Here is a 26,814-nt window from a genome sequence, read left to right as displayed (position 1 = left end):
TAAAGACAATAGAAAATCAAAGTGCTCCGTACAGATCTTTGAATAGGTAGTTAAACGAGCTGTACTGATGATTATATTTTGCAAGCTAAATGAATTTAGTTCAATATGACAAGCCATGCAACATCCCGCGGTAACGGTATAGAAGATAACCACATTTATTCTATCTTGATATTAGAGTTCCTATGGTAGCATCTTCGTTGTTTTTTGGTATCTTGAAACTGATTATTTTTTTCTGATTTTGTTTACTGATAAAAAATTTAAATTGACCAGAATTGAATGTTCACATGTTCTTGAAATTCTATGTCAATTTTAAATTTTCTGTGCATATATATTTTCTACTAAAACTGTAATTCTTTAACGATATTTTTTCCACCAGCTTGCAACTGCATCGAATGAACTTGTAACTATTACCGGAACATGGTCCGGTCACATCTCCGGAACCGTGCCACCGATTTCGGTCATTCGCTTCAGTCACAAAAAAAAAAAACAAAATACCTTTTCTTTTGGAGAATGTCAAGAGAAAAAATCAAGCAAACTGAAAAATGTGATTAAACATAATAGCTCGTTTTTTGGCAATGTGTGCCAAAACCGAACCATGCCAAAGTTAAAAGAGCTTAAATCAAACAGAGCCTCAAAATATTTCCTTTAACTCTTGTAGTCCTAAAACTCTTGTAGTCCTACGTAAACTTTGTACTTGGAGAAATCTATTTACTAAGTAAAATGTTAGTAAACATAGGTACTGGTAATCTGATTGCCTAAAAATTAAATTTGGTGCAGTGAAAAAATTATGTCGACGCTTGATTTTTTTTGGAATGTATCGTAATCACCGCAAATGATACTGATAAGATTTTTCGCAATTGTTCCCATGTATATTTACTTGAAAACAATTGAAATTAGCATTTTCTCTATGGTGGTTGGTAGAAAAACTCAACGGAAATTATAGTAAAACAGGTTAATAATCTTTTTGTAATTGCAGTTCCAAAAACATAACAAAAATAATATGACAAATGAAAATAAGTTTTGGAATTCTTTTGATTTTTTTGATTTTTGTCTCATGGTACCAGATTTTCTTTTTTCAGTGAAAAATGTTTTTCGAATTCTATGAACTACTGAAAGTATGTCACGGTAAATTATATAAGGGACCATCCATTAATGATGTTACGCAAAATTTGGAGAAAATCAACTCCCCCCTTACCCTTGACACAAACTGTCACAACCTCCATGACCCCCCCCCCCACTTAACTACGTCACGTTTTTAATGCCACCCCCTCCTCATTTTTTTTTACAATTGGGTTGTTTAGCTATATCAGTTTTTTATATATTTTGAAAGAGCTGTATTTTGTAAGCAAAACATGATTTTCAAAAAATTTCTATCGCTGTCCTTCAAATTAAAACTGCTCAAAATCGCTACATAACAGTTCGCCCATATACAAACTGTCACTGTAGCGATTAAGAACGATTTTTATTCTTCATTTAAAGATCGAAGAGCAATGATAAAAAATTTTAATAAATCATGTGTTGCTCAGAAAGTTACGTTAGCTGATATATAAAAATCAGATATCCGTGGATAGTTATTAAACAACCCAGTTGATTGACTGAAAATTGGGAAACTTGTAAAATATGCATTTTTGAATGACCATCCGTATTTAGTTCCTCTTCCATCAATTCGCATGAAATGTGAATTCATATGTCACAAAATGTCACAATAATCGAGACCCCCTTCCTCCTCCTAAATGCGTGACAGCATTAATGGATGGTCCCTAACTCAATTTGATTCTGATTTTAGGCATCATACATAAGTAACGTAACGCGAAAGTCTAGATTTCAGACCTCCTCTACCCCCCTATGTAACAGTAACTACTTGATATGGTTCCCCCCTAAGACTCGTAACGCTGAACAACCTGACCCCCCTCCAACCTTTCAATTTTGAGCAAACATCACCTTTACGTAACTGTTTCAACTACCCCCCCCCCCCCCTCGCCTTATGTAACAATCAATATCGCAGACTCAACCACCTCCTCCCTTCATCCGTTACATAATTTAAGTACGATGCCTTCCGACCAAGTCCTTGCAATTAGGTGATAGGTGGAAAGGACTGTAACTTTTACTATTTGGAGCCCGTGTTAACATCTGTATCTTTATGAAGGTAACAAGACTGGGAATTTTGTTAGAAAGTAAGGGCACATTGGATCAGGATAACCCTCGATTTGTGTTGTGATCATACATGTAATTCCTACTCGTCTCGATTTACCTATTTATCAGAACAGTACAAATAGTTTATTTATATTTGATGCCGGTATATAGTAAGAATGCAGCTGGGGCCGCGCACAAGTGGTGGCACAAAGTTGTTCAACTTCCTGATTTGAGACCATAGAATGCTATTGAAGCCGAGCACATGTGTGAAAAGCGAAATGGGGTGCACCTATATTCATCTTATTTCTCTCATTTGTCCAATTTACCGTCAAATTTCTACAAATTTTTGAAAGTAAATCTATTTGATTCTCGATTTTGTCAAATGGTTGAAAGTTTTACGTTGGAAATATGGTGAAATTTGACGATAAATTGATCAAAAAGGCGTGATGAGATGAATATAGATGCTGAGATGAATATAGGAGCGATTACCCTATGATGCCACACGATGTGAATCAAACCAACAGGAAGGCCGTTAGGGCCACGCACAAATGTGTGTGGTTTACTTTAAAGAACTACAAAAGTTATATTTTCATTTTTGGAAGCATGTTAAACCAACAAACAATAAAAATGTTGCTGGGGTCACTCACAATTATGTATTGTTTGCTAAATAAATATCAAAAGTAAAATACCCTAATATTTTTAGAAGAAAAACAGCATACTACACCTAGTTATCCATGTTCCCAGTTCTCCTGCCTATTTTTTAATGTTAGTTTTCGAAACAATATATTGTATATATTGATATGAAATACCTAGAAATTTCAATTTAAAAAAAATTGATCTATACTAAAAGTCGATTTGTGGATGAGAATTAGAAATAAATAAACATTATATTATTCTTTAAAATTTTAAATTTTAATCAAAAAAAATTTGTACCATTTAAAAGCTTCTGAACTTTGTAATAAAATGATAAATAAGTTAAAGAGGTTGTGTATGAGACACGACCGTACGTTTAACAAACAATTACGACAGTCTTGTAGTATGGCAATGTATTCTTGAGGCGATAAAATTCAGAAATAGTTTTTTTTCAGCTCTCTCTAACGCTAAACTGCGATAAAGTAACATGTATCAATATGTTTATATCAGTAACTTTTAACCCATCTGAAAATGATGTAGCGGCCCTGATGTAAAATGAAAACTGGTATCGATTAATGGTTTCTGAATGTCATTCCGATTCCGAAAACACTCATATTAGGCTGGTTGGCCATTTTAGGCTATTTTCCAGGCACTGGATGACGCTGATGGTTGCACCACATACCCCTACAAAGGTTTGAGCTAGACGATGTACCATCTTGAACTTCAAAATTTACGGCCCCTGAATATCATCCCGGTTCCAGAAATGCTTGTTTTCGTTCGGCTTTGGCTTTGTGTTTTCGTTTCGGCTTTGGCTTTGTGTTCATTGATCGAAATCTGCGTTCAAAACAAGGCACAATTGACAATCAATGACTGCAAATGCGAAGAAAAACTGTTGAAAACTGACTGAGTTATTAGCATTAAAAGTGAACAATTTTCGAGTCGCTTTCGATGTTTTCGGTAAGACGTAAGACGTAATTATACGACAAAAATTATTTCCATAGAAGACAAAATTTTGGTACATGATTCATATTTTTTATTTTTAACATTTTGATTGCAAATAACGATTTTTGATTCAAATCATGACATCTATTAGTGAACACGCTGCAATTTTCAAATTCTTTCGTTTCGAAGAGAAATTACACTCAAAACTAATTTTTTACTATCTTATGTCAAGGTTTAGTTTTTTAAATGACATAAATTTTACATGATGTAAATTTGAAAAAAAAACATCAATTTAGTTCAAAACTTTGTTCAATATATGGTTTTTATTCAGTGTGTATTCTGTTCAGCCTAGAAATTAGCTTTCCACAAGTCGATCATAGCAATTATTTTAGAAGAGATCAAAGTTCATGAGATACAATTTTTTCAATTTTGTTCAAACTGAATAATTTTTTAATTTAAAAAATCCAAAAAAAATTTGACTTTCACCCCATGAAAATGAAGAATTTTTTGATGTTTTCAGTAAAAATATTATTAATTTCAAAACGAAGGTTAGCAAAATACTGATTATGTGATTTCAACAGTTTCCCTGAACAAACGTTGGTTAGGAGCTGATTAAATACTTTTTCATGTTGGTTACGAAGCAATGACATTAGGGAACATCCTTAAATGACGCAGCTTTTTCTTAGGTTTTTCAATTGTCTTTTAAGTACCGGTATCGCTGTACTAGATTTTGGAAAATTCCTTCCAGGATCGAGTACACTAACGGCAAGTCGATCGGAGAAACTAAAGTTAGCGCTTTTTAAGACGAAGGAAACGGTCGTGAATAATCGTAAATCAGAGCAGCAGGCGGACGTCAGACTTCGGGGTTATGGTTGACGCCAATCTCACATTTAAGAACCATATCAAGTATGTCTGTAAGAGGGTCTCAACGACTATTGCAGCACTACCTCGAATGATGTGGCATAGCTCAGTGGTGTATGGCAACAAGCGGACACTTCTTCCCAGTGTGGTTTCGTCCATAACTAGGTATGGTGGGCCAGTGTAGTCCGAAGCACTTGGTACTAACAGTTATCATGGCAAGCTGGAAAGCACCAACAGGCTCATGTGTCCGAGAATTGCGAGTGCGTATCGTACAGTATCATGTGACGCAATCTGCGTCTTGTCCGACATTATGCCTACCAGTTCGCCAATAAGGAGGAATGTTTCGACCAACGTGACACAAGGGCCAGAAGATCATCCTCGATAATCAGATGGTGGCGGGAGTGAGTGGTCCAATTCCTTGAAGAGCAGATGAAGGCACCGACTAATTCCGCTGATATCAGGATGGGTTCAGAGGTACCATGCAGAAGTGACCTTGCTGTCCGGTTATGGTTGCTTCAAGCAGTATCTACAAAGGTTCGGGCATGAGGGATCTCCAATTTGTCCCGAGTGCGTTGATGCGGAGGACACCGCTAAGTATGTCTTCTCCGTATGCCCTTGTTTTATGCGTACAAGGCGTGACATGATGGTAGTGAGTGCGCCATACACTACTCCGTATAACTTAGTTCGGAAGAAGTTGTGAAAACCTGGACCTCAGGTGCGGTTTGTGCAGCCGCCTCTGGAATAGTCCTAAACCTACGTAAACGTGTGTGCTGCTGCCAGTTTACATGTGGTTAACTAGGTGGTATAAGAGTGAAGATGATAAAAAAAAACAAAAAGTCACTTCCCGGCGTAATACTAAATCGTCGTTCCGGGAAGATAAGGGCCAGAGACTGGAGGAGTACGAACTTTGAAAAAGTGCAACTGTCCCAACACCGCTGCCCATAAATTCAAACCTACTCCCCGATTTCTTCCCTCAGGTGTCTACAAGCAGATTTCTCCGCCACCTTTTAAAAATAACTCTTTTATTTTGGAAACACTTTACAGACTTTTGACTTTCACTCGTGAATGTTGAACGACCAGTCGGCTCTCGCATACAAAACTAACGGTAGAACGAAATATTCGCACACATCAAAAAGATGTCAAATGAAATTCGCGGAGTGATGCTATCTTGTTTTAATTATTATTACATTGATTCCATTCAATTACAATTTATTACAGAATTATTATTACAAAACTAATGTTAGGTATATGTAATTTCCAAAATTTTCACGTGTGAAGTTCTTATTTCTACGAGAAATACTAAAATAAGTTCATGGAATAAGATAAGCATTCGTTCGGTTTTATCTGAAGAAGCAAAAGGGGACGACTCTCGCAGACAATATTCGTTCTACCGTGACCATTTCTAAGCCTGACTGAAGGTATTAAATAATAAATCGATCGAACGACGATCGAAAACAAAGGAATATATTTTCCGGTTGGTTATTGATCGTTGCTGATGAATCTTCCGTTAGTGTTCATATAAGACAAAACAGACTATTTTGTATTGAATCTTGGTTTCCTAAATGCTAATGCTTAGCTACGTATTTCCCACTGTAACGTATCCAAAGCTTCTGCTCGATGAGCCAAAAATGCTCATTTCAACCCCACTTATGATTGCTGTAGCCGGGTGTATCGCTCGCTCCACCGACATCCACATCAAAAAGAGAGAAATTTTATTCATCATTTCATCTTTCGAAAAATCGAAGGTTTCTTTGAAGTAACAGCACTGATAGGGATTTTAATTCAATATCGAGCAAACAGAGCGTGTAACCTCGAATCAGTCGATTCGATCGATTCTTTCCAGCATGCACACGGATGCGCGGGTAAGGTTCGAAACGGTAGCAAACGGGTCGCTCTCCTGGCTGCCAGGCTAGCCGATGTTATTGTTTCCGCCATTCTTTCTCCTACCAACAAGGCGGCGTACTCGGGTTTGTGTTCTGTTTTCCACAAAATTTGATCTGTGTTTTATCGCCGGAGGGCTTTTTGTTCTGCTGCTACCAATGTTGCTTCTGCCTCGATTATAGCCGTACCCACAGCGAGTGGTGAGTTGCACGGTAAGGTCGAGTGAATGATAATAAGGGGAAAAAGGAGTGATGGAAGTTTTGGTGCTAGGACCTGGGGCGGCCCGTAAGCCGGACAAACAGGCGAGGAACTGGTGGACCGATAGTAATCGTGTTATTGTAATTGATTTTCTAACGAACTTTGTTTGCAATTTATTTTGGTATGCCGAGATCTTTGCATTTCATTCCATGCGGTACACATTGTTGTGTGTGAGCGATTCTTTGTTGCATATTATTTATAACAAAATGAGTTGTGATAATTGTACTGAAATCCAATCTAGTTCGATTTGTATCATTCTGGGGAAAGGTGCGGTGTGGAAATGCTAAACACTAATGGTATGGTCAATTTGTAACAAATGAAATTATCAGAGTCCATAAAGAAGGTTGTATACATTACTAGTTTTCTAAATATTCACGACTCATAAACATCTGCACTATTATTCAATGAAAAAATGTCCAAAGTTCAATATAAACGCTCATTTCTACAGACTGTCGTTTATTGTATGAAATTGAATAATAGCCACAATTTTCCTGGCTTGTATCGAGGCAAATGATTAAAGAGTAAAGTTAAACTCTGCAAAAAGGCAGTGTTATTGTGTAAATATTTCATACTTAAGGTTGCAATGTAGCAAAAAGATATTTTTTCAGTCCTGCATTAAACATTCAACGGCAAACAATGTCGAAAATTCGAGCAGTGTGAGCAGTGAACTGAATGAGAATTTCGATTTAAAACAAAAGTTAAATACTACAAGATATACAGCCCTAGGGTTGTATGAAATGATGACGTGAGACTAAACACTGTACTAACTGTAATTACAGACACATTAAATTCGTTTGTTCAGTGATAAACGTATTTTAATTCTCGGCCTCCCATTCATTTTTTCAGATATATATTCAATTACACTCGAAGGAACTTCATTTCCACTTGGTGATGTTGTGAAGATGTTGTACACTTCGTGATGTTGTACAACGAAATTAAAAAGATTCATTTTTGTTTTTTGCTTCACAAGTTTGTTTCATTTGCCAACAATTAGGGTAAGAAACGGCTTAAGCAGTAGCGCCTATTTTAATCAGTCGCAGTAAACAGGCCTCAAACTCCTGCTTTTTGATCAATATCGACAATTTCAATGATGAAAAGGAAAACTTTCATTGTCTAGCTGTCTTACGAATATAAAAAATACCGTTAATCACAAAGAAATCTGTGAACAAACAGCATTCGAAACAAATCGACCTATATTGTAGCCATTCAGGAGCCACTTCGGGTGCTGCAAAAAAACGCCTGCAAAACAGATGGAAACTGCCTCAAATAGGTTCGGGGTGATTGGAATACTGTCCCTCGATTGGTAACTTCAATTGATTATTGCTAAAGTTTGCTGACTTAGTTTTACAATCTGAAAACAAGTTTTTACAAAGAAAACGATAAAGAGCAGATTGATATACTACTGTTTGAATTTCACCTAACACATTTCGAGTATTTCATCTGAATACACAGGCGGTTCCTAAAGCTGCTTAGAATATGTTCCCTACCCTACATCCGTTGACAAATGAATGTAATTGTTGGCAAATGAAACAAACTTGGTATTACGAAGACAGCTAATTTAAGTATGTTATTTTATTTGTAAAGTTAAAAATCAAAAAATATCTAACAAAGTTGAAATGTAAAAAAAAGATTCTGAACAGGTCTTAGTAAATGGACAAAAAATTCACAAGCACTCACCGGCTCTTACTATTCTATGAATTAGTATTTTTAGGAAATTACTCATTTGATATTATGTCGGTCACGATTATTTAGTGAATATCTAAGATAAAAAATAAATAAAAATAACTTATAACCGTTGCAAAAATGTTCTATTCTTGTTGAGTAGTTTATGGTTTTTATGGTAATCATATTCATCAGATAAACTTGACTTCATCAATTGCAACATTGCAGTTTTGATTGCATGCGAAAAGAAGTCGTGCTCGCTGCAATGATAGACAACGAGAAACTAGTGGCGCTCTGCTCCACATATACTCTACGGTACTGTTGCTTTTACCAGCATGTTTTCTTTCAAGACATCAGTTTCTATTACGCTCTAACAGCAGGCTTAGAAATCGTTCAAGAAAAGAGGTTGCTTAAAACTTTTCGAAAAACCTTTACCTTCGAGACATCAAATTAGTCTAGGTTCATGGAAGCAAACATTAATTGACCTATTGGGACGCCGAGACTCTGTCATTTTTTTTTGATATTGATACAGAGAATATCACAAGAAATGGTTGGTGTCTATTCATGTAGCTGTGCTAGGAATGCTCGCATGTGATTGGTTCATTGTTCGCGTAAATTTGTCTTTGACACTTTTTATCGATTTTTACCGCTTTGCAATGAAAAAATAATGATAACTAGCGTATTACAAAATTTCTCAACATTTTACCTATCCAACAACATATTGGTTATTGTTAACCATCATTTGGTTATGTTGTTATTATCGTTTGTAATCTGACGCAACATTTACCAGTTTCATTTTCAATTTTACGGAATGCATACCAGTATAGAAAACAAAGACGTAGTCCCACGACCAAAAAGTTTGTGCCCAAGTGTCCAATCATAGGCTAGACATAGCTTTACGAAGATTCAGTACCTGTCAATACTGTTTCGCGTAGCTAAAAAAGTGACTGAATGCAAAATACTAAAAAGAACATAATCCAATATGAGCTTGTAAGAGAACAAATTAACCCGAAACGAACGATTGAATCCACTAAACTGCAAGGGATAATGATGACACTACTTACCGACAAATACTGCCGTCGAATTGTGCGCTGGATCGTACGGGCATTTGGCCTGGCCCGGTTTTTCCGACTCGACCTTGTAGCTGTTCCCGTTGATGCCGTACACGCGGCACATGGGCCGGAACGCGTTGGTGCCGCAGCTGAGCAGCGTTTCGGGCGTAGGGAGAGCCAACACCCGTATATAATTTTGACAGAGATCCTGCGGAAAAAAGTTACAAAAAAAATGGTTGAGCGAAGCGAAAAGTCAGGTAATTAAAAATAAATAATGTTGAAAAATTGATATTTTTCAGCTTATGCATGGTGGATTTTAGGTTCGGAACAATATTGCTCGCTTTTCACTACCTCGCAGCGTCAGCATTTTGCTTGTGTATAGAAGGATAAACGTGTTTTTATTTGCATGCGGCATGCGGAAACTGACGACCGTTCATAGTCTGAATTCAGGTTAGCGATTATAAAGTGCCTAGCCAGGCCGAAAGGCCGTTGCGAAAATATACAGTCGAATGATTTATCGTTTCGTATTAATTCGGTAGATTGAGCTGATATTTGAGCAAGAGATAGTAGAGATTTAAGGAAGGTTAAGGTAGGCTGTTACTGAAAAAAATACCTACATTTTTATTATACCAAACCCAAGCTTAGGTGCAGCCTTCCAACTTGCAATTTAGTATTTTGCTCAATCGATACAAAGATCGCTGCATTAGTGTTCAGGAAAATTGCGACATTTTATTGATTCTAACAATCTTCCCCAACCGAGTCTTATTAGATCAGATCATCTACTGTATAAAAATGGAATTCCGTAACGCTTTTTTTTTTTTATTTTTATTCTCGCTTATTTTCCGTCGGTCTAGTTCCGCCACTGTTGTTGTGCCAATCACCGACGCCCGGGGAGGCGACTCCACCCAGGACCCTAACTCACGACCCGTTTATTAACGGACCGGCGCCAACGGCTTTACTTCCTCATGCGTTGGAAGGCGTGATCCCAGAGATTTTTCGCCTCAGAAAATCTCTCGGTGTCGGCTAGGATTGAATCTAGACCAGTTGGGTTGGTTGTGAGCGGATCACGCCACCTCACAACCATCGACACCTATGTCGGCGGTGGGATTCGAACCCAAGCGTCGAGCGTGGTTGGCAGAGACGTTACCAACCACGCTAGGCCCCCGCTCGATTCCGTAACGCTTGATCTAAATGATATTATTCGCTCAGTCTCTGATGTGTACAGTAGAGATGGTAGGGTTTCGGGTTTTCAAACCCGAAACCCGAGCCCAACCCGTACCCGACGGGTTCGGGTCGGGTTCGGGTTTGAAAATTTTCGAAAATGTCGGGTACGGGTCGGGTTCGGGTTTGAAAATGTCGGGTTCAGGTCAGGTTTGGGTATGAAAACCCGAAACCCGACTATAAAATCTATGAAATCTCGGGTTCGGGTTTCAAAGAAATAAAATTTTCGGGTTCGGGTCGGGTTCGGGTTTGAACGAAAAAAAAAGTTTCGGTTTCGGGTCAGGCTCTGGTTTCGACCGAAAAAAAAATTCGGGTTTGGGTCGGGTACGGGTGTGAAAAACATCAAACTTGACCATCTCTAGTGTACAGGAATCATCATTATTTTGAATCGTTCTAAATCAAAAAAATAAGCGGTGACATGTAGGTTTTGCCTTTCTCCTAGAAAGGTATAGCAATCACAAAAAAAAAAATCACAGGAGGGTTGTGTCCAAAGCCACGACCGCAAGGTTGAAGTAGAATACTTTTACAAGAAAGATAACTGCTGCTTGCGTGTCAGTCATTTTGAAATCGGATTTCTTTCGTATATGCCGCTTGTTGAGCACAGTATCAACAAATCGTAATAAACATCACACTGCTGTGCATTTGCAGCAGCATCAAAACTCAGTTGCTGTTTATTATTAACCATTCATTATGCTCTTCAAAAACATTTAGTAGCCTTGAAAAAGGACGATTGCTGCAATTGCAATTTTCATTCAATTATTGCATAAATGTTTCATGGTCAGATATACCTGCTGCAACTGCTACGCCATCCATAACCATGCCACAGTTGTGGCCGCTATACGCTGCTATTGATAACGCTGCCCCTGCTTCAACCGGCCCAGCTGCCTTCGATGCTGATACCCTCGCTGCAACTGCTACGCTATCCGTAGCCATGCCACAGTTGTGGCCGCTATACGCTGCCATTGGTATCCGCTGCCCCTGCATCAGCTGGCCCAGCTACTATCGATACTGATTGCTACGCCACAGCTGTGGCCGTTATCCGCTATCGCTGGTATCCACTGCACTGCTACTGCTGCTGCTAAGGGATGACTGCTGTTGTCGCTGTCTAGAACTATTACGAGCGGCTTAGGCTGAAACAGGCTCTTATATAGGCCAAATAGCATATTTTAAATTGCAAGGTATATGATTCTGTCGACCGTGCTTGGAAAGCAATCATGTAACGACCAATCACAGGTCGAATTTTTCGTTTTGACAAGGCTTGACTATTTTCAATAGTACAATAGTTTGAATAATAAATATATAATTATCTTCACTTGGGAAAAATCTTAGAAGATTTTCCAATATATTGCTGCAAGAACGAAAGAAATCCTTCGAATACTAATCGATTTATTAGCATTTGAAATTGGACATATTATTCAGTTTTTTCGGTTTTAGATTTTCATTTCACATCCCTATGTAGCCGAACTTCCTGAGAGAAGTATTCTACTTCAAAACTAAAGGTATAAAAGTGCTCCAAAGGGCCGATTGTCGTATATCACTCGACTCAGTTCGACGAGCTGAGCATTTTCTGTGTGTGTATGTGTGTGTGTGTTACGCTCTCCCAAACTCACTCGATTTTTTTAGAGATGGCTGGACCGATTTTCATGAAATTAATTGCAAATGGAAGGTCTATTTGCCCCATAAGACCCTATTGAATTTTGTTGTAATCGGATTTCTAGGTTTTGTATCAATATGTAAAAATCACGAAACATCAATATCTCAGAAACTACGCAACCGATTTGAACAAAATTAATTTCAAATGAAAACCCTTAGCTTTGGAATTTCACAAAGATTGGACATGTGGTTCAAAAGTTATGGAAAGAAACGGGTTCTCGAGACTATTTAATCTCACTCATGTTTCTCAGAGATGGCTGGACCGATTTTCATAAAATTGGTGTCAAATGGAAGGTCTAGTTGCCTTATAAGACCCTATTGATTTGTTTTGCAATCGGACTATTACTTTGACTGTTAGGTTCAAAAATGTGAAGTCTAGCTATGAAAAGAAAAATATTCACGAGACTACCTAAACTCACTCATTTTTCTCAGAGATGGCTGAACCGATTTTCACTAAATTAGTGTCAAATTAGAGATCCTGCTGCCTCCTAACACCCTATTGAATTTAACTGTAATCGGACTGTAACTTCGTCTGTAATGTGATGTGATGTAATTGTTCGAAATTAAAAGTCATTTCTTTTATTCCGCTATTTCTTAAGCACTAACATTACGTCAAATTTCATATTTTATTCTTCAATCAAAACATCAATATTTTAGAACCCAAAGAGTGAAAATACTTTTATTGGATCGAAGCGTCCATGTAAATCTTTTTTTACAAACAATAAATTTGAATGAGAGAGGCTGGGTCTGACCGCTAGGTGGATGAATTTAGGTTTTTTTACATTAAAATGTTCACTGATGTTCAGGAAAGACATTTGAGAAAAAATAATAGATATCTGATAACTAAAACTTTAAATATTATTCACAAAACTACGTAAAACATGCACAATTATGACTTTTTGTGCTTATTTCGTCTCTAAATCAAAATTTAAAGCGATGACATGTGATTCTTTTTTCATTAAAATGTTTAAGAAAGACATTTGAGGAAAAATAATCAGTATCTGTTTACTAAAATTCGAGCTATTATTCACAAAACTACGTGCAACATGCAAAATCGTGACTTTACAAACTGAATTTGCCTCTAAATCAAAACCCGAAGCTGTGATCTGTGATTTTTTCTATAATAAAATGTTCGTTGATGTTTAGGGGGGATTTTTGAGGGAAAATTACTAGGTATCTATAATTTAAAATTTAAATATTTTTCACAAAACCACATAAAAAATGCAAAACCATGATTTTTTAGGCTCAATTTGTTTCTAAATCAGAATTGCAGCTATGATATATGATTATTTAAATTAAAATGTTTGTTTATGTCCATGAAAGACTTTTGAGTAAAAATAACAGGTACTTGATTACTGAAAATTGAGATATTATTCACAACACTACGTAAAACATGCAAAATCATGAATAATTGGGCTCAATTTGCCTCTAAATCAAAATTCAAAGCTATGATATGTATTTGTTTTTCGTTGAAATGTTTGTCAATGTTCAGGAAAGACATTTGGGGAAAAATAATAGGTATCTTATTGCTAAAAGTTGAGATGTTACTTAAAAAACTACGTATGTTTGAAGATCATTTTCTGCATACAGAAAAATACATTAAAATACTCTTTCTGAAATTTATATTTTTACACATAATACATGCAAAATTTTGACTTTTTGAGCATAAGCTCAATTCACCTCTAAATCAAAATTTTAAGTGATGACAGTTGTTTTTTTTTCGATAAAATATTCGTTGTCCCTTCAACATCTGCAAATCTTTTATTGCAGAAAAATCCATGTTATGATTTAGTGCGAGTCGAGCAGAAAAATTACATTTCTGATTTTTTCGTAGTTTTGTGAACACACTACGGGATTCGATTAACTTTTACCTAAACTAGATCTTGGGACATTTGGCTGGAGAAAAAACCTCATTTCATTGGTTTAAACATCAATTAGGGGGCGAATTATGCATTAATTTTTTTTTAATTTATACGTAGTTTTGTGGATTAAAATATTCACTTCTTCTCAGACGTGTTCCTTGGACACCAACAAACATTTTCGTTATAAAAATTCACATGTCATCTCTTTAGATATCATTAAAAAGGAGAACTAAGCATTGATGGTCATGCTCAATTCTTCTTAATTTGATTTTCGATCAAACGATTATAACAAACGGGTAACACAAATATATCTGAACTTGATAGAAATAACAAAGCCTGTAATATTCTTGATATGCCAGAATGATAAAAAAGTTCAGAATTATATCAAATTCTGTTATCATACATAGGATATTTATAACGAAATTTGTTTTTAAATCAACAAAACACTGTACATTCTAGCTAATTCTGATCATTTCTGCCAACAACCTTACAAAACTTGATATAAACTGTAATAATCAAGTTGAAAGTTGAACAATGCGTCAAAAACGAAATATATGCGAGCGAGAGGCTCCAAGAAGAACACCATCAGCCTCCCAACTCAAGTTTCTGTAAACAGCGATAAGCCTGATATGGTCGACGAGTCGTGTATTTGTAGTATTGTGTAATGTAAAGTAAAAGTAAAGTAAAAGTAAAGTAAAAGTAAAGTAAAAGTAAAGTAAAAGTAAAGTAAAAGTAAAGTAAAAGTAAAGTAAAAGTAAAGTAAAAGTAAAGTAAAAGTAAAGTAAAAGTAAAGTAAAAGTAAAGTAAAAGTAAAGTAAAAGTAAAGTAAAAGTAAAGTAAAAGTAAAGTAAAAGTAAAGTAAAAGTAAAGTTAAAGTAAAGTAAAAGTAAAGTTAAAGTAAAGTAAAAGTAAACTAGAAGTAAAGTAAGAGTAGAGTAAAAGTATTATAAAAATAGAGTATAAGTAAAGTAAAAGTAAAGTAAAAGTAAAGTAAAAGTAAAGTAAAAGTAAAGTAAAAGTAAAGTAAAAGTAAAGTAAAAGTAAAGTAAAAGTAAAGTAAAAGTAAAGTAAAAGTAAAGTAAAAGTAAAGTAAAAGTAAAGTAAAAGTAAAGTAAAAGTAAAGTAAAAGTAAAGTGAAAGTAAAGTAAAAGTAAAGTAAAAGTAAAGTAAAAGTAAAGTAAAAGTAAAGTAAAAGTAAAGTAAAAGTAAACATTTCTGATTTTTTCGTAGTTTTGTGAACACACTACGGGATTCGATTAACTTTTACCTAAACTAGATCTTGGGACATTTGGCTGGAGAAAAAACCTCATTTCATTGGTTTAAACATCAATTAGGGGGCGAATTATGCATTAATTTTTTTTTAATTTATACGTAGTTTTGTGGATTAAAATATTCACTTCTTCTCAGACGTGTTCCTTGGACACCAACAAACATTTTCGTTATAAAAATTCACATGTCATCTCTTTAGATATCATTAAAAAGGAGAACTAAGCATTGATGGTCATGCTCAATTCTTCTTAATTTGATTTTCGATCAAACGATTATAACAAACGGGTAACACAAATATATCTGAACTTGATAGAAATAACAAAGCCTGTAATATTCTTGATATGCCAGAATGATAAAAAAGTTCAGAATTATATCAAATTCTGTTATCATACATAGGATATTTATAACGAAATTTGTTTTTAAATCAACAAAACACTGTACATTCTAGCTAATTCTGATCATTTCTGCCAACAACCTTACAAAACTTGATATAAACTGTAATAATCAAGTTGAAAGTTGAACAAGTTGAAACAAAAAGTTCGTAACAAAATATTAAGATTTGTTAAAATCCTGATATTTTCGACTGATTGGGTTTGTTTCTTCCAAAAGTTAAATAAAAAGAGGTTTACTGTTAACGATTGTCGAATATCCAGATATCACCCGAATTTGGTATATTCGGAACTGGGATGAACCCACACAATATTTTCCAAAATGGCGACTTCTGGTTTCAGGAAAATAACCTAAAGCGGTATTTGGCCAACCATTTCAATGCTTCCGAAAGTGGAACTCCTTACGGTTTGATATCCGAAATGGCGACTTCCAGTTTTTGTAAAACAGCTCAAAATCACAAAATGCAATCCAATATGGGTATTTCCGTTCTGTGCGTTCTCAGAATATTGAAGTACTTAAAGTGATGATGGATGTGAAATATTTTTGAAGTGAGTTGTGCTAATACTGCAATGAATTGAAAAAAAATGATTCTTAATTTTGAAACCTTTGATCCCGAGCATCGCCGGGAACGTTCAACTAGCATATCATATTTTCATCATCACTTTAATTATAACATCAATATTGAGAACGCGGAAATACTTATCTTGGATTGTATTTGGGTTGTTTTACAGAAACTGGAAGTCGTCAGTTTTGATTTCAAAATGGTGTCTGGAGTTGATTTCCGGCTTTTGAGAAACATCCCGGTTATAGAAATACCGACATTGGATGGTATTTGCCTCTTTTAAGTGAAGTGATGCCCCGAGATCACCCTGGTCTTAAAAATACCCATATTGGATGGTATTTGCCCATTTTATGTTGTATTCAGGAACTTAGAAGTCGCTATCTCGGATTTTATAATAGTCGTATTGTTGAATATTTGAGCATACGAGGCTTTTTTATAGATACCGAAAATGGATTTTAAAACATCTGCATTTGATAACGCCTTCTGGGCACAATCCCAAAATTACTACCTTGGTTTAGAATGTCTGGAATTAATTCGTATCAGGGACGAAGGTTAAACACCCATTAACTGGTATTTAGTTAGTTTAAGCTGTTTTCTATAAACCGAAAGTTACCGTCTAAAAATACAAAATAGCGTCTAAAGATGATTTTCAGTCTTTGGGTGTCATTTTAAAAGGTGATTGATTGTTTTTGGCTGCTTTGCGGGAACGAAAGGTTGCTATTATGATTCTAGTCTCGGCGAGGCTGTCAACACTTAGAATCTTTTTTTATATTGCACTGGTTTATCAGCCAGTTTGAATTTTGCAACAGCATCTGGTGTAGGTTTCCCATTATGGAAATCACCTCGAGAAATATTCATACAGGGAGGTATTTGGCCGTTAAGGTTTCCTCGCAGGATATCGCCATCTTGGATTTCGAGATTACGTCTGGGGCCAAATACCATTTAAGGCTATTTTCCCGAAACTGGAAGTCGTCATCTTGGATTTCGAAATGAATCAGGATTTCCGGGCTCTGGGAATCATCCTGTTTTTAAAAATACCAATATTGGTCCATCTCGGGCCAGACACCGAAAGTTACCATTATGGAAACAAAACTGGCGGCTGGAGTTGATTTCCGGCTGCTGACAATCAGGCTTGGTATTATTAATATGTGGAAAGAGCAGAGAGATTTCTAACCGCTCACCTTTTGTTCAGCATGAGCGCTGCGTGAAGCACTTCTCTCTTCTGCTTTGAGCTGTGTTTCTGCCGTTCGCAGAAAAAATAATTACACTTGCTGCTTACATCCACAAAACCACCTAGAGATCACCTGACCAACGTACAGTAAACCAAATTGACCATGTTCTCATCGACGGCCGGTTTTTCTCAAACATTATAGACATTATTTTTGATTCGGACTACTACCTAATTGCGGTAACTTCGCGCTAAAAACTGTCAATCGTATACCACGCGCGACATCGCCGAGCCCAGCGGCTTGACATCAAGCAGCTCCGGGACCCCCAGACTGCGCAGGAATACGCGCAACAGCTCGAAGCGGTACTACCCACGGCAGAGGGGCTTGGAGCATCGCCTCTCGAGGACGGCTGGTGCAGCATACGCACAGCTATCGGAGAGACCGCAACGACCGACCTCGGTGGAAGCACCGAGTGGCAGAAACGACTGGTATGACGGGAAGTACAAGGCAGTGGTGAATGAGAAGAACCGGACTTGGGCGATATTCCTGGGCAGGTCAACGAGAGAGAACGAGGCCATTTATAAACGAGCACGGAAGGACATGATCACGATTCTCAGACGAGAGAAGCGTCAGCAAGAGGATCGTGAACATGAGGAGCTTAAGCAGCTGTACCGTGCCAGTGATATGCGGAAGCTCTATGAGAAGGTAAACCAGTCTCGCAGAGGCTAGCTGCCATAAGCCGACATGTGCAACGACGCGGATGGGAACCTTCTCACGGATGCCAGCGAGGTGGTCGACAGGTGGAAGGATTACTTCGATGGACACTTGAATGGCGCTACAGTAAACAGAAGCGGATCAGGAACTGACTTAGAAGCACCAGCAGCAGATGACCGAGTACCAGCCCCATGAAGTTGTTTGTGAAATCGGGAAGCGGAAAAACCGCAGGCAAAGACGGACTGCCGAGCGAGCTCTTTAAACATAAGAAAGAGGCGCTGGATAGAGCGCTGCAATGGGTCATTTCCAGGATTTGAGAGGAACAAAAACTGCCAGACGAGTGGATGGAGGGAGTTGTCTGCCCCATCTACAAGAAGGGCGACAAGCTGGAGTGCCATAACTACCGCGATATCTCGCTAATCAATGCCGCCTACAAAATATTCTCGTGCCCACACATCACATCTTCATCGACTTCACGGCGGCCTATGATACAGTTGATCGAGAACAGCTATCATTCATTCAGGACAACGGATTTCCGGTTAAACAACTCGACTGATCAAGGCCACCATGACGCAAGTGATATGCTACGTGCGTGTTTCGGGGATACTCTCGAGCCCCTTTGAATCGCGCAGAGGGTTAAGACAAGGTGATGGAATTTCCTGTTTCCTGACTTTCCTGGTGTGACATGAAGGGCGGGCATCGACACGGAGGGCATGATTTCCAAAAGGTCTGTTTAGCTTCTGGGCTTCGCGGATGGCTTTGACACCATAACACGTAGCTTTGCGACGGCGGAGGAAACTTACGCCCGACTGAAAGCCGAAGCCGGACGAACCGGACTGCAAATAAATGCGTCAAAAACGAAATATATGCGAGCGAGAGGCTCCAAGAAGAACACTATCAGCCTCCCAACTCAAGTTTCTGTAAACAGCGATAAGCCTGATATGGTCGACGAGTCGTGTATTTGTAGTATTGTGTAATGTAAAGTAAAAGTAAAGTAAAAGTAAAGGAAAAGTAAAGTAAAAGTAAAGTAAAAGTAAAGTAAAAGTAAAGTTAAAGTAAAGTAAAAGTAAAGTAAAAGTAAAGTAAAAGTAAAGTAAAAGTAAAGTAAAAGTAAAGTAAAAGTAAAGTAAAAGTAAAGTAAAAGTAAAGTAAAAGTAAAGATAAAGTAAAGTAAAAGTAAACTAGAAGTAAAGTAAGAGTAGAGTAAAAGTATTATAAAAATAGAGTATAAGTAAAGTAAAAGTAAAGTAAAAGTAAAGTAAAAGTAAGGTAAAAGTAAAGTAAAAGTAAAGTAAAAGTAAAGTAAAAGTAAAGTAAAAGTAAAGTAAAAGTAAAGTAAAAGTAAAGTAAAAGTAAAGTAAAAGTAAAGTAAAAGTAAAGTTAAAGTAAAGTAAAAGTAAAGTAAAAGTAAAGTAAAAGTAAAGTGAAAGTGAAGTAAAAGTAAAGTAAAAGTAAAGTAAAAGTAAAGTAAAAGTAAAGTAAAAGTAAAGTAAAAGTAAAGTAAAAGTAAAGTAAAAGTAAAGTAAAAGTAAAGTAAAAGTAAAGTAAAAGTAAAGTAAAAGTAAAGTAAAAGTAAAGTAAAAGTAAAGTAAAAGTAAAGTAAAAGTAAAGTAAAAGTAAAGTAAAAGTAAAGTAAAAGTAAAGTAAAAGTAAAGTAAAAGTAAAGTAAAAGTAAAGTAAAAGTAAAGTAAAAGTAAAGTAAAAGTAAAGTAAAAGTAAAGTAAAAGTAAAGTAAAAGTAAAGTAAAAGTAAAGTAAAAGTAAAGTAAAAGTAAAGTAAAAGTAAAGTAAAGTAAAAGTAAAGTAAAAGTAAAGTAAAAGTAAAGTAAAAGTAAAGTAAAAGTAAAGTAAAAGTAAAGTAAAAGTAAAGTAAAAGTAAAGTAAAAGTAAAGTAAAAGTAAAGTAAAAGTAAAGTAAAAGTTAAGTAAAAGTAAAGTAAAAGTAAAGTAAAAGTAAAGTAAAAGTAAAGTAAAAGTAAAGTAAAAGTAAAGTAAAAGTAAAGTAAAAGTGAAGTAAAAGTAAAGTAAAAGTAAAGTGAAAGTAAAGCAAAAGTAAAGAAAAGTAAAGTAAAAGTAAAGTGAAAGTAATGCAAAAGTAAAGAAAAGTAAAGTAAAAGTAAAGTAAAAGTAAAGTAAAAGTAAAGTAAACGTAAAGTAAAAGTAAAGTAAAAGTAAAGTAAAGTAAAAGTAAAATAAAAGTGAAGTAAAATTAAAGTCAATGTAAAGCAAAAGTAAAGTAAAAGTAAAGTAAAAGTAAAGTAAAAGTAAAGTAAAAGTAAAGTGAAAGTAAAGTAAAAGTAAAGTAAAAGTAAAGTGAAGGTAAAGTGAAGGTAAAGTAAAAGTAAAATAAAAGTAAAGTAAAAGTAAAGTAAAAGTAAAGTAAAAGTAAAGTAAAAGTAAAGTAAAAGTAAAGTAAAAGTAAAGTAAAAGTAAAGTAAAAGTAAAGTAAAAGTAAAGTAAAAGTGAAGTAAAAGTAAAGTAAAAGTGAAGTAAAAGTAAAGTAAAAGTAAAGTAAAAGTAAAGTAAAAGTAAAGTAAAAGTAAAGTAAAAGTAAAGTAATAGTAAAGTAAAAGTAAAGTAAAAGTAAAGTAAAAGTAAAGTAAAAGTAAAGTAAAAGTAAAGTAAAAGTAAAGTAAAAGTAAAGTAAAAGTAAAGTAAAAGTAAAGTAAAAGTAAAGTAAAAGTAAAGTAAAAGTAAAGTAAAAGTAAAGTAAAAGTAAAGTAAAAGTAAAGTAAAAGTAAAGTAAAAGTAAAGTAAAAGTAAAGTAAAAGTAAAGTAAAAGTAAAGTAAAAGTAAAGTAAAAGTAAAGTAAAAGTAAAGTAAAAGTAAAGTAAAAGTAAAGTAAAAGTAAAGTAAAAGTAAAGTAAAAGTAAAGTAAAAGTAAAAGTAAAGTAAAAGTAAAGTAAAAGTAAAGTAAAAGTAAAGTAAGAGTAAAGTAAGAGTAAAGTAAGAGTAAAGTAAAAGTAAAGTAAAAGTAAAGTAAAAGTAAAGTAAAAGTAAAATAAAAGTAAAGTAAAAGTAAAATAAAAGTAAAGTAAAAGTAAAGTAAAAGTAAAGTAAAAGTAAAGTAAAAGTAAAGAAAAAGTAAAGTAAAAGTAAGGTAAAAGTAAAGTAAAAGTAAAGTAAAAGTAAAGTAAAAGTAAAATAAAAGTAAAGTAAAAGTAAAGTAAAAGTAAAGTAAAAGTAAAGTAAAAGTAAAAGTAAAAGTAAAGTAAAAGTAAAGTAAAAGTAAAGTAAAAGTAAAGTAAAAGTAAAGTAAAAGTAAAGTAAAAGTAAAGTAAAAGTAAAGTAAAAGTAAAGTAAAAGTAAAATGAAAGTAAAGTAAAAGTAGTAAAAATGAAGTATATGTAAAAATGAAGTGTAAGAAAGTACGAATAGAGTAAAAGTGAATTAAAAGTAAACTAGAAGTAAAGTAAGAGTAGAGTAAAAGTATTATAAAAATAGAGTATAAGTAAAGTGAAAACAAAGTAAAAGTAAGTAAAGGCATAACAGATATTATGTTGTCAATAGTCAAGCATAAATGTTTTGCATGTGATACGGGAACATCATATTCATTGAGAAAAGAAAGCGTATCTTGATCGATAAATCGCAGGACAATAAGCAATTGTTCTCATCTATTTATCGCATACGAATGTATATATAACGACTACCTACGTGCCTTTTAACAAGCCCTCGGATACGCAAGCACAGGTGAGGAAAGCTCTCAGTTCAGTGCTAATCATAATGAGCACTTTTCGTGATTAAACAGCATTCACCCATTATGAGGCGAGGTAACAGTCGAGAATACTTCCCGTAGGCCTGCTATCGGACTGATACCTAGTCCCGTCTCGACAGGCGCTGCATTGTCCACTGCTGACGACGTCGGCGGTCGGTCGTTACAATAATCCTACATATTTATCAGCCATATTTGCATAATGGATACTTCCATTTGGCCTAACAACCAAGATTACAAAAGACTCATCGCCAACGGTGCCGCAAGGGCCAAGGACCAAGGGTGAAAAGGTCAGTGTTTGTGGATGATTAGAGCACATTTCTGGTGCGCTAGTTGTGGTCCGTAGAGGCCCGGAAGCGTCGGTGCGGAAAAGTATCAAAAATGGTAATGAAAGCCAAACGATGCTCAAAGATGGTCTTTCTGGCTGAATTTTTCTCCCCGAAAAATGAGTGTAAAGAGTTATCGTAGATGTTTGTTGACATCTCTATACGTACCTCGTCTTTGCCTTTCATCACGCACATTTTGATGTCATCCTCCGAGGAAAACCACACCAGTCGAGTCTGTTCGCTTAGATCGTATATACTTAGGTTGTACACGATGTTCCTGGAAATTCGAGAAGAAAATTAAAATAAGTGACATGTATTATTCTAATACTCTGAATATGATATGTTACGAATCAATATTAATTGAATATTCTTTTCACGTCTCTAGTTTCCACTTATGGTGGGAAAAGTGATTTCAATATTTGAAAGGTTTGAGCTATACAAAATTTACGAATACCGTTACGATGATAATTGCTGATGAAGTTTGCATGTTCAGTTTGTGTTACATCGATACAATATTCAGCAGTGCGCTTATGAATATTTCATTTAACAAACATATGAGTTTAATTACATATTCAGTGCGGTGAATTGATTTATCAGTTCGTCGCTCACATATTTGGTACGCGGATTTCGTTGATATTCTGAGCAACAGTTATGGAAAATGCCGAACAAAATCAATCAATTATGCAGATTGGAGAACGAGAAGTACAATATAATGAAATTTCAATTTTATGCTCAAAAACTGTCAAAACAATTAATTGTAATTAAGGATTTAAGGACAAACTGTGAGTCACGACCTGACACTTTTGTTGTGAACTGCTAGGATTGAAAAAAGGTTAGTCATTTCATATTTGTTATTTTCAATGTGTATATTGATATAAATAATAAATATCAAAATTAAAAATCACAATTGAACACTGATATGCACTAAATTCCAAAGCCTCGCCTCCATCTGATTTAAAATAAATTCAAAACGCCAAAAGTATAACGATTTAATTCCGCTATTGCCAGAACCATTGTATTGATAGCTCGAATTAAAACATTTCTAAATTTCAATCCATTTATTGGTTATCTAATTAAACATAAACAAAACAAACCCATTCAGCTAGGCCACAAACAAAATTAGGGTTCACACCGGAACGACTGAACCGGAGCCGACAGCGCAACTGTAACACAAAACCGCAACCCCCTCCGAAAACCTGCGCTGCCGTTAGCCACCATCAAGCTTCCCTGCAGAGAAATCCCTCTTCTCGTCAATAATCCCGACAAACCCACCAGAAGAGTCCACTTCGATTGCCGGGAACACTGATAGGTTTTGCGTCCGAGATAAGACCCGAAGTATCCGATCATCGATTGTGAAATAAAACTGAAAGAGCGAGATAGAGCTGGCTATGGCCTGATGGGCAGTGGCCATCCGTAGCTGAACTGTCTGGCCAGCCGAGATGGGTATGAATTCCAGACTTGGTGGTAGCCAACAACAGCACATAAATCTAACCACATATCGACCTGTACCACTATCACCATATTCACCGGATCCTCCGTCCGGTTCGATTCGGTAAACATTATTACGTAATAGAGTGGATTATACGTTGAAATGGGGAAAACAGGTCTGTTTGCCAGCATCGCACCCGGTTGAAGAAGGCATCTGGTCTCTGGTGACCACGAGTAGTAGTTAGTATGGTAGAGCCTGTTATAACGTGGAAAATGTGTTACATATCCGACCGGGCTGCGTAGTCAGTTATACAGACACGGCGCTCGGAATACTTATTCATGCAACCAATTTTACATTAGGAGTAAATTAATCGATAGAAAACACCACACCAGGATACCGACAGTGGCAACATTCAGCGCGGGATTTGGGTCTCACGTAGGATACAGGTCGAGCAATTAATTGGAAATCGATGTAAGACTCTGGAGGATACACACATATAATGACCGATGACGTGTTTTAAAATCCAACTCGTTCATCATATTGCATTGTACTTTAACGTGAAAACTCAACTGGTTTATGTTTTATCTCAACACTGCCATGAGTTTTGATTTATCCTTACTTTGCCAAGGACAAAACCGTCCGCAATAAATTAACCGCCGCAGGAAGTGACAGCAGGCTGAACGCAATGACGATAATCTGAATAAACACAGCATGCCGGCGTCAATGATGAAGCCAAAGACGATTGCAAAATACCCATAGTAAATTATTGCTCATTTTCATTAGACCAATTCATTTCTTGCTGCCTACGCCCGGCTCGTCACGCTGACGGCGAAATAACCACCGAAACTGGGGAAAATGCTCCAAGCACGGTCCTTTGTGTCTGGTTCCTGGCAGCAGTCGAGTGTGTTTTATTTTCTGGCTGGATACAAAACGGGTACTTTTGCCGGATTTATTACATTGCACAACAGGAGATGGGTCGAGCATCCAGACTATGGTTGTCGAATGGATTTGTATATTTTGGGGCGGAAGAAACTACAAGTTGATACTAGGCACTGCTTTGATGGTGCAGTATCATTTTGTTTTATATTCTACATAAGTCTATTCAGGACAACATCAATGGAAGCTCTGTAATTCTCTATCTGAATTGAACAACTTAAATAATACGACCAAATTCAGCGGATATTCGGCATAGACGAACCAGCGAGCATATACAAAAGCAAAACTAGGCGGAACAACTGAATTGACTAAAGTAGATTCTAACATATCCCATTCCAAATTTGGCCTATTTTTGTGTTAGCCTCGATTTTCACTGACGCATTACTTGTGATGATGTTCTTTACTTTTGATACAAAAAAGTCTATAGTCGAATATCTGAGTATTCGGACATTCGCGAAAATCCGCCGCTAGAAACATTTGTTAAGCAAACTTTGAATTTTCTGTATCGAAACCAACACGTGAAAAAATATTTTTGAAGAATGTCAAAAACACGAAAATTTATAGGAAAACTTCCAACCAAGAACCTCCAATATTAGCGCAAAGGGATGGAACAATCGAATTTCTACCCTAACGCGCTATAGGTCGTTTTGCTCAAAATTGTTCAACTGTTATATCAATTGAATTCTTTGGCCACAACACGAATCGGTAACCCTTTATACTTCTTGAATTTGGTGACAAATTATCGGCCTTTTTTGCGGCCACTTCGCGAATTGTCCTCAAAGGAAATTTATTTCCAATACTTTTCAAATACCCCTTGCAGCAAGTAAATACAAACATTCGCTTCTTTCCCAACTTTCTTCGAATTTTTAATTTCCATCGTTCATAACCTTTAATCTATAGCAACCTCCTGGAAATCAGATGGCGCAGGAAGTTTTGCAATTTTTAAACAAAACCCATCAACCCGCGATGACGGTAATCATTTTTCGTGGCATGGAATACCGACCCGCACATTTACCTACTTAGGCAGATTGTTTACCTTCGTAGGAATAGATTTCCAATATGTCTACCTACTCAGGTGTAAAAATGTGGGCTTTTCGATTAACAGTCCATCTAAGCTCTAAAAAGGCGTCAAGTAGAAGTTGAAATACGTATCTGTTCATAGATGTGTAAAGTGAAAAGTTATAGAACAAAAAAGTGAAGAATTTACAGTGAAGTGAAGTAAGATTATTTTGATTTCTATTGGGGACTGTTCAGTTTATCAAACGGGCATTTTGTTTTGGTTTTTATTTCAACCAATTTGTAGGCTTTTTGGTAAAATAAAGATTTATTACTCTACAAAAAGTACAGAATGAAAACCTAACCAGAATAATTGATTCTCCCTAAATTGCCGCTTGATAATCGTCCTGTAATGTTCAACCTGACGTAGTAGAACGAATAAATCGTGATGCTGGAAGTATTGTTATGTCCAGTTCGCAATGAGCTTTGTCATCCTACGGCATCGGTCCTTTGCCCATCATTTCCTGTAGCTTCTGATATTGTTGCTCTTTTTGATCTTTTTTAGAAATTTTCCATACCTACAGAGTCAGATTTATCGGAAAGCAAATACTGCACACATTTCTTCTCGCTTTTGGGATTGACAGCATTTCTTCTGGTTCTGAATCTTGGTAAGTCTGCAAGAGTACGGCGCTCTCAACATCCAAATAATTTGGCAGATTTAGACTTTTTCACATGTATTGTAATATCGCTTGAAACAATGCTTTGGAATACATAATTGAAAATCTAGTATCTTGATCAATTTGTGCCATTTTGCTAAGTTAAACCGTTTTGACATCAAATCCAAAACTACAAACTCAACTATACGTTTAATCTTTATAAAATTTAAATTCAACGTTAAAGTTTTATCGATAATCTTATTTATTTATTTATTTATTTATTTCGTCAAACAAAAGTAGACTACATATGTTTAAAAAACTAACTTACATGCTATATGCTATTTATACTAGTGGGAGCAAAAAAAAAGAGTTTATACATACTTGAATAATAATTTCTTCACTTGACGGATTATTACAATGAATGTTTTCTATCGATTTAAATTGCGCGTTGAGTTGAAATATTGTTTCAATTTAGTTCTCGACATATAAAAGTCAATTG

The 26,814-nt window shown here is 35.7% G+C and overlaps 1 protein-coding gene across 9 annotated transcripts in view; it reads right to left on the bottom strand.

Moving 5' to 3' along the window:
- The window catches only part of LOC129731044 (semaphorin-1A), a 446,018-nt gene that overhangs the window by 91,251 nt on the left and 327,953 nt on the right, over positions 1–26,814 (bottom strand). For all 9 annotated transcript variants that reach the window (XM_055690762.1, XM_055690761.1, XM_055690765.1 and 6 more), the window contains exons 4-5: positions 22,467–22,575; positions 9,435–9,630 (exon numbers count right to left, since the gene is read on the bottom strand). In XM_055690762.1, coding sequence (XP_055546737.1) covers positions 9,435–9,630; positions 22,467–22,575 — 305 coding nt within the window. The remainder of the gene's footprint in view (positions 1–9,434; positions 9,631–22,466; positions 22,576–26,814) is intronic.

This window comes from Wyeomyia smithii, chromosome 3 (genome assembly GCF_029784165.1).
Source record: "Wyeomyia smithii strain HCP4-BCI-WySm-NY-G18 chromosome 3, ASM2978416v1, whole genome shotgun sequence".
In the NCBI taxonomy this organism is placed as follows: Eukaryota; Metazoa; Arthropoda; class Insecta; order Diptera; family Culicidae; genus Wyeomyia; species Wyeomyia smithii.
This window is presented reverse-complemented; position numbering and strand designations above follow the sequence as displayed.